Raw genomic sequence first — 9,172 nt, forward strand, 5'->3', positions numbered from 1 at the left:
TAGCAGAAACCACTGCAGGATTTTCTCCATCCCCTCCCTCCCCCACTTGTGACTGAGAAATGGAGGATTGTGTTTATTTTCTGCAGATCCGTAATAGTGGTACCAAAGAGGGATTTTACTCATCTTGTTCGGTGGGTCCGATGGGCTGGGAGCACCCCCCTCCAGTGTGTAGCTGGTTTCAACTTTTGATCCATATGATTTTATTAGAAAATAAATTTTCATAAAACATCTTAAAAGTGGCATTTTTCCTCGGGAAGTTCCTTTTTGGGGGGAGAGGGGGAGGGTCAGTGGGTTGGCTCCTTGCTTGAAGATTAGCTCGGGTTTTGTGACAAAAGCATTAACCGCCATCATCTCCCCCTCAGCGGAGATGATGGCGGTTCTGCGATTATTTCCGTGACTGCAGCTGGGACGGGGAATCCGCCGCCCAAAGCCTTTTCGCGCCGTTGCTTAACAAAGGCGGCTAAAAAGCGCTTCACTTCCGCTCCGATCCCCCTGGAGACCATACCCCTGACTTCAGAGATGCCCGCCTCTTGATACCTGCAAGATGGCTCTGGTTTAAGGGTACCGTAAGGATCTGAATGTAGCACGTCTTAGAGCTGGCGTCTTGGACAAAACCTGGGGCTTATCCGCAACATTTTCATCTAAATCCCCGGGAGACCTGAATATCTCTGCGGATTTTCAGACTTGAATAAAAGCAGAACAAATTTTGTAGCTCTCACTTCCTCGGGCGGGGGGGGGGAGGGGGTCGGTAAGCAGCTATGGCGTCTGCGACCAGAAGCTGTTCCCGCTTTCCTATAAGCAGCAATGTAGAGAGTTTACTTCGGAGGGAGAATTCATTCTGCTCCTTTTATACATGGCGGTCTCAAAGAGAACCGGTTGAGAAACGCTGCGCTACTTCCCTTAGCGCCCTTCCAGTAGATCATTCAAAGACTGCCCGTGTTGAAATGCATGCCTCTTCTCTACTTTAATAAAAGATATCAAATTCACCCAAGGAACCTTGTCTGCCTATGTCCTTAGACCAACACGGTTACAACCTAAACCCCTACTTCTACTCTGCTTATCTCTAACTTCCCTGAAGTCTTAAGAAAACCGGGGAATAAGTCTCTACTGTCCTCTAGCTGAAAGAAACGCGTCTTTTTACTAACCCAACCACAAGCCGTGCACTAGACGCCCCCCCCCCGCTGATAGAACACAAATTCAGTATATTTCAAAAATAAGATCCTTAAGTATAGACACCTTTATAAGAACACAAGAATTGTTATTTCCTGGGTCAAACCACAGATCCAGCTTGCCCAGCACCCTGGGTCACAGTGGGAGAAAGTGAATGCTGACAGGAAAGGTGAACTGGGTATGATCGGGATCCCCCCTCCCGTTCTTCTCACTTGCAGCCACCAAGGTCTAGGATGTGCCGATTCAAAGGCTGCACCCCTCACTCAATAGCTATTGATGCCCCTTTCCTCCAAGAATTTCGCTTGCACAGCGTCTGATGGCAGTGAGCTCTACACTTTAGTTACACCCCGCGTAAGGTCACTTTTGTTAGTTGTACACTGCTACCTACCAGTAACCCCTAGTTGTGTGTGCAGGGAACAGGCTCACCCGCTTTCCTACAAAATGATCACCATGTTACAAGCGGGTAGAGAAGCACAGTGAAAGGATTCGCAGAAAGCAGAGGGGAATTAGGCAGAGCCAGAGCGCTTCTGGAAGCCCGTTTTGCAGGGCTTGGTCTCCCGCTCACCCCTCACGGAAACTGTTTCAGGGAAAAGTCATAAACTGGTCAACTTATCTTAGTGGCTGAAAAATACGAACGCGATGTTTTAGGAGTACACACAGCATATGTAAAGCACATTTAGAAGTATAACTACTATATTATATGCTTACTATTACAAAAACTATTAAACCTAAGGCAAGTAAGACAATTGCCACCACCGAGCGCTTCCCTCCCGAGCAAGCCCAGCTCTTTCCGTGCAGAAGTGAGTGGCCCTTAGAAGGGCCTTTGGGTCCAACAGCTGTTCTAGGTTTCTTTCGCGTGGCTTAACCACCGAATCCGTAGAGGGTGCGACCCTGGCGCTTCAGGGCGTACACCACGTCCATGGCGGTCACGGTCTTCCTCTTGGCGTGCTCCGTGTAGGTGACGGCGTCGCGGATGACGTTCTCCAGGAAAACCTTCAGCACCCCGCGGGTCTCCTCGTAGATGAGCCCCGAGATGCGCTTCACGCCCCCGCGGCGGGCCAGGCGGCGGATGGCCGGCTTGGTGATGCCCTGGATGTTATCGCGCAGCACTTTGCGGTGCCGCTTGGCGCCTCCTTTCCCCAGCCCCTTGCCGCCCTTTCCGCGTCCAGACATCTTCAACCAGCTTCTCTGATCTCCGCAATGAACAGTGCTGCTACACCAGCGCCAGCAGGTTTATATCGGGTGCGGGGAGCGGACTTGAAGGGGCACTGCGAGGTGAAAAGGCGCGAATCCCTCCCCTTTTCCCCGCTCTTATCATAGCAGTTGCGCTCTCCAGCCACTCATACACCGAGCATCGCGCATTGACCAATCAGACGCGAGCGGTTAACTTTAAATGGAGCGGTTGGTGCCAGATTTCATCCCGAGCATGCGCTGAAGAAATTTGCTGACTGCTTTAGGATGAAGAAAGTCAGCTCAGGATTGCGATAGGAAGGTACTTTTCAGTGCCCCGCATGTCTCACAATGTTTCCTCTTCCACTGCTTCCATATCTTTTGCTTTCTCCGCCGCTGCTCCTCTGAAATGTTTTGGTAGCTGTTTGCTGTCAAGTGGGATCCCTTTCTCTCCTCTTAGGAGACCTGCACTTAACTAACGATAAACCTATGCTTAACGATGAGGTTTTTCTAAACCCCACGTATTGATTGCCCATGGGCTAGCTTGGATAATACCTTACCTATAACCTTGGAACAGAGCATGGTATTGGATGAAGAGAGCATAGAAGCCTGTCTCCCCCTCCCCCAAACCATTAGCTTATTTAACTAAGGCACCGGAGGGCCTCCTTGCTCTCTTTCTTCCATTTGTGATTTTAGGGGGACTTTACCCAGCTTTATGCATATACCTATCTAGAGTACAATCTGCAAAGTGAGTTCAAAAGTCGTGTGGCTAGAGCTCAATCACAAACTATAAATGTCCAAAACTGCAAACCTGCAGCTATATACATGGTATTTATATATGTAATGTGAAATAAGATTATGCCCACAGTGCGCCCAACTAGTATATAGTGACTGATGATAAAACACCTCTCCAAACCAGTTTGTGTTAGAATTCACTATCATGACGGAGGAACACAGAAGTAGCTGCCTGGTTTCCAAGACCAGGCTTTCCCTGCTCCTTTCATCTTAAGGCCTGGTGCTAGTGATCCATACATTTTTCCAAGTATGTGGATAAATGTGAAAATGGGTGCAAATGCCAGCCAATAATCTGATACAAGTTCAGCAGCAGAAAGGAGAAAGCACAGTGGCACAGCAGGGAGAGGGCAGGGCCTCTCACTGCTAGCAGTGTGGAGAAACCAGATAGATAAATTAACATTTGGTGATAACAAAGAACAATGGCTTTAAACAGGTGTGGGTCCCAGCTCTAGAGGGACAAGTGCTAGCTTCAGCAACTGGGAACTGCCTATCTTCTCTGGGAAGTGCTGTCATTTACTAGACTATTTTTTTTAAAGGAATCCAAAATCCCAGCTCCAACTATTGAGCTAGACAGGAAGTCTGCCTTGTTAGTCTGAAGTCAGGCAGAAGGTAGGACAAGGTGGGACATGGTACATTACTAAGTTCAGAGAAGCCTGAGCTGTTGTAAGCAATAACCTACTTTACTGGACGCTGAAACAGGACACTGAGGCAGCTGGGCAACAGAGCTGAATGCTAGGTATATAGAGAATTTAGCAGCCAACTTGTAATTCTGAAATCCGTTGCATCAGGGGCAGGGGTTAAATGCTCTATGATGTGCAAGTGTGTGCCCAATTCAACAATAGTTCCTGGGTGACTACCATCCAGAAGGAAAACTTCTTCCAAGCAGGATCATATAGGAATTATTGTTCCACCATGACTGATCTCAGGCATTAGGACAACTGGCATTCTTCAGTCCCACCCCTGGATTTCTTTCGCATCTTAGCCCTTGGAAAGCCCACGTTGCAACACATTTGAGAGTGCAGTCAGTTTGGTGATTTTTTTTCTGAAGTACTTACAGTATCTGCCTAACCCAGGTATTCAGTAGATCTTATAGCACAATGGGTGTGGACCATAACTGAACAACCTGAAACTTCTCTGGGCCCAAGAAAGCTCCCTTTATTGTAATAGAGAGAACCACTTCCTTCTCTAATAAATGTTTTTTCAGAAGGTTTAATTATAGGCGTGTACCCATTTAGTTTGGTGAGCATCACCACTCTGTGTGTCAAGTGCTTCTTGCGTGTCTTTGAATATTCAGGGGTGTGATCCACGTACAGGAAGGATAAAATTCTCATGGCTTGGACCCCAGGGTACTATGCAATCCTTTTAAGAGTGCAGTAGGGTGCCACACAATATTAACTCTGCATGCACCTACACCTGATATGCAAGATAAACCCAGGGGTTTTGAATCTTGACTATCAAAAATATTTCTAACCTGTTATGTTCTTTCTGAATTCTTTGCAAAAGAAAATTTGCTGTATTATTTTTTTTGGTAGTCAAAAAAGAGTGAAAACTGAAACCTGGCATTTTCCATGAGGTGCCTTGAGTCTAATCAGGGATGCCTTGAATTTAAAAAGGTTGAAAGCCACTGACTTAGACAGTGGTACATCCCCAATTCACTGTGAAAAACTGAACAGTTGTGTGTTTATATTTGCAGATAAATGCCTTCTTTCCCTGGTGCTCTGGAACCAACAGTATCTACACAAAAAAACTAGAAAGAAAGGGCCTCCTGAGTCCCTACTATCTCAGGCAACATCAAGACTTTTTTTTTCATGAACTGACCCAACCCTTCCTTAAAAACAAGCAGGTTGCTTGTATTACCAAAAATCACCAGTACTATTCAGTCTTTAGAGAGCCAAGACTGCAGCCTGTTTATAATCCGGACTCTTTTGCAAATTTAAATACAGAATTAAGGGTGAGTTACAGAGGTGCAACAAGTCAGCAGGACACCCAGGGCAACTGCAATGCATGGAGGCAGCAGTGACTTATGTATGATAGTTGCCATCCTGCCAGTACAAATGTGTGACTGCAGCAGCTGCTGCTATTTTTTTCATCTCCTCCTCCAAGTCAGTACCCAGGGCTGCTGCCCCAGATGCTCCACTATACAGTAGATACACTACTGGGCAGTTACAGTTTCCCTAATAACAACCCTTTTTACACACCAAATCAGAATACAATTACACTTCCCAATGAGCCTCCATTCCTTCTTAGCAGGTAAGGTATTATGAACACCCAGGTCAAATAAAGAGGCAAAAGACGCATCTATAGCCCCACCTTTTTATTGATGACACCCAGAAAGCACAAGAATGAGCACTTTTCTTGATGTCTATCCAGCTCCCTGCAACAGCACAATATAAATGCAAACCTATATACTGACTAGGAGATACACAGGGGGACAAGGGTCGCATGCAAGATGGCAGCAGGTTGTCTTGAATGTACTGAGTTCTCCCCACCCCCACTTGTTTACATTCAATATTTATATGTGGCTTACTTTAATAAATATTCTCTGATTGGTGTTATTCACATTTCTTTGTTTCACTGAGACTTTGGGATCTGGATTGAACTGTTTTGTTTTGGTTTGGTTGGTTTTTGTTTTGTTCTGGGGGGGGTTGGGGTTCTGTGGACTTGGAATACAACTATTAGCTGGGGTCTGCATCCTTGTAAAAAGTAGAGTTCTAGAACCAGAGGACTTCTTTCTTTTCCTCAATATCTGGGAATGTTACTTACTGCGTTTTTTCTTTTACTTTGCTGACCAAGTTAGTTGTAAAGGTTCACATTGAAACAAGCTTTGGGCCTGCTTTTTGGAGCCTGTCATCAAAAGGCAAAGCATCAGTTATTTTCAGCCATTACAAAGCACTTTCCACAAAGCAGTTCTTCATACTTGGCTAACCTAATATTAGTGACCTTGATAAACAGATTCTTATTCTGCTTTCCCAGGCTACCGCTTGACCAACCTGACGGTGGGTGGTTGGACCCAGAAAGGTGCTGCGCGAACAGGCCGGGGATGGAAGGGTTACGGGACCTTGTTTCTCCTTCTCTTATCTCTCTTCCAGTTGACAGAAAAACAATTAAGGAGGCGGTGTAACAAATAAATGCTTTACCCACACTTTCGTATAGGTGGTTTCCTTTACAGCAGTTTCAAGATTAAACTCGCTGGTGACTCGAGAGCTCTAAACACATTCGAATGATATACTCAGTCGTGATGGGGGGCATCCAGGGGGAAGGGATTTCGTGGATGCAGGACCTCCGGTGAGGGTGATCAGGCCTCTCCGATATGGCACGGGTCCCTCCTTTTTGGCGCGCGCGCTTTTTCTTTTAAACGGGCTGCATCCACCTGCCCCCTGCCAACGCCCCCCTGCCACCCCGCGCGGCCCAGGCCCTCCGATCTCGTGGCTATCAGGCCGCACACGCCACGAGCACAACTTGCTCTCATGTTTGGCGTTTGGTCATTTTTTTTTTCTTTATCACACTGCTTATGACTTCAATAAGAGCATATTAGTCATAACTTAGGCTTTTGCCAAGTCTGCAGTCTGCATCGGTCTATATGGTTGGTCACAAACCATATCTACAAGACTACACTTGCTCCGATTTTCTCTATTGAGAAGCCATTCAGAACCCTCACTCTTCAGATTGTTAGAAACCACGTTAATTCCTCGCATGAGTTTGTGAACACCCATTTGTTCTTTTGCTTATTCTGACCTTTGGTGTCTGTCTCTAGTGGGTTATGGAATAGAGAAAATCCCACACAATTTACTGATTCGTTTTGATGCACTGGCTGGGGGTGTAGTTAGCTGATTAAATGATTTCATAATGATTACACACTTAATTCATACAACACAATTTTATTTTAAAACTCTTTGCTACGTATATAACACTGCTTAGCTTTAAGAAATACCACCAACATTAAGAACACAATAACTACATATATCAGAAACATTGCTCCGAATGCACTTCCTTCCCAAACAATGCTATAAGAATTAGTATTACAAAAACAACTACAATTACAACTAAAAGTTAAATTTGAATCAATACTATTATTTTCATAATATACTTACAATCCTAGAATTCTGAGAAGCCAAATACCAAAATATGGTTTAATTCCTCAGTAGTACAATTTAATGGGTTGGCCTCAGTAGTACGGTTCAATGGGCTCGCCTCAGCAATACGATTCAATAGGCTGGCCTCAGCAATACGATTCAATGAGCTGGGCTCAGCAGTGATAGGACTAAGTCCCCTTCCTTCAGTCCCTTTTGGGCGCTCTGCAGCTTCAGCGTGAACTAAGAAATTTGTGTTCGCGGAGAGGGTGGTTCAGGTGATCAATCTGATCCGGCCTACACTTGCAATTCTTCCTTCGTTGTTCTGCAAGTGAAGTCACCTCCAAATTGGGACAGTAAATTACAGTTTTTATTGAGTGAGCTGCCGTCAATGGGCTCCTCCTACTCAAACCTGTCATTACCCCCAAATTTGGGCTCGGATCTTACTCAACAGATTCTTTTGCTTAGTAATTAGTTTCTTTTGTTAATCATCTTAAATTACTCTTGGGGAACTTCCATATCACTGCAAGTGCCCTTTTCTTACCAATCTTTCCAAAAGGCCCTAGGGTTTGATCTCTCGGAACTCAGGATATTTGCTCTCTTTGTAAAAGACTTCTAAAGATAAAATTCAGAAGCAAAGTCAGGACCTTTTGCACGTAGTCCCAAAACAATGAACTAGATAAGGAGATAAATCTTATCTTCTTCCTGAAACTGGCTAATGGGCAACCTTTACAAACATTCAAACTATTTCATTCAATATGACAGTGTCAGCAGCCCTTTAGCCTTCCTGCTGTTTATCCTGTGATGTATTTGTGGAGAGCAACTGTATCCCCCACTCAGCCTGTGCTCTGCTGGGCTAAACTGTCTGCAAATTCCCAATAGCCACATCTACAGCTGACATGGGAGGAAGATATCAAGGCTGTCAACACTTTCTCTATATCTGGAGTAGATGCATGTCCTCATGTATTAATTCCTTGAGTTTCCAATAGTCTGCAAAGGATTCATTTTCCTATTGTTTCTTTTCCATGGCAGGGCTGCGGATATCGCAGCTGCTATGGCAGGAACCCAGCACACTGAGTGTGACCTTGGGGCTAGAGCCCATGCTCTGCCCCAGGGAGATGCCCGAGAACATAGTATTTATTATAAGGCTCCATGGCATGGTGATGAGGTGATGATAGGTGACTGTAGGCAGATACATGGGGCCCTGGGTCTATCTGCCTGTTGATAAAGGGGCCTGTCAACCTAAGTGAATAGCTGCCTCTGACTTTTGGAGCAAATTTATAGCTCCCCTCCACTGCCATTGGGTGAGGGCTGGGAAGCTGGATGTATTCCAAATCTCTTTCATTATCCCTCACCCTGTCCTCACATAGGCTGGGCCAGATCAGACTCCACTTCCACCCGGACATTCCTCTTAGCTCAGTCCCTCTGGGATTCATCCCCTGCTTGTCTGTGGGTTATGAGAGCAGGGAAGAAATTGTGCTTTCAGTCAACCTAATTTCATTCCCTGTCCTCAGCTCTCCCTTTGGAGCCTGGCCCTTGATCAGCCTTGTCCCTCCCGGACCAGATATCATCAGCTAAACCTCTTGGTTACACATTGCCAAAGGACCTTTCTCTTCTGGGATCTGGTGGTATTTCTTGGATTTGTCTGAGTACAAAAGGTGACCAAACGCTCAGCCCACATGCCAGACCAATGCAGAACACGAGAGCAGGTCATGTTCAATGTGTGAAGAGCTCATGATCATGAGGCTGACCAGCTTGTGATCAGACAGCCTTAACAAATCAGGAGCTGCAGGAGAAGCGTGACTGCCTGGCCAGCAGACACACTCTCTTAACTGTAAATCAGCAGCCTCCTCTGATTGGCTGAAGAGTTTATAAAAGGGACAGCGCGCTAAAGCTCAGGGTCCCGGGTTCCACACAAGCCCTTGGATAGGACTGATCACCCTGTCCAGGAATCCGTGTCCCCATGG

At 45.8% G+C, this 9,172-nt stretch overlaps 1 protein-coding gene across 1 annotated transcript in view; it reads right to left on the reverse strand.

Moving 5' to 3' along the window:
- Positions 1-1,848: 1,848 nt before the first annotated feature.
- Positions 1,849-9,172, reverse strand: part of LOC102383489 (histone H3-like) — a 20,301-nt gene continuing 12,977 nt past the window's right edge. Inside the window, exon 2 of the mRNA XM_006014878.3 lies at positions 1,849-2,343. Coding sequence (XP_006014940.2) covers positions 2,032-2,343 — 312 coding nt within the window. The 3' untranslated portion in view covers positions 1,849-2,031. The remainder of the gene's footprint in view (positions 2,344-9,172) is intronic.

This window comes from Alligator sinensis, unplaced genomic scaffold (genome assembly GCF_000455745.1).
Source record: "Alligator sinensis unplaced genomic scaffold, ASM45574v1 scaffold647_2, whole genome shotgun sequence".
Lineage (NCBI taxonomy): Eukaryota > Metazoa > Chordata > Crocodylia > Alligatoridae > Alligator > Alligator sinensis.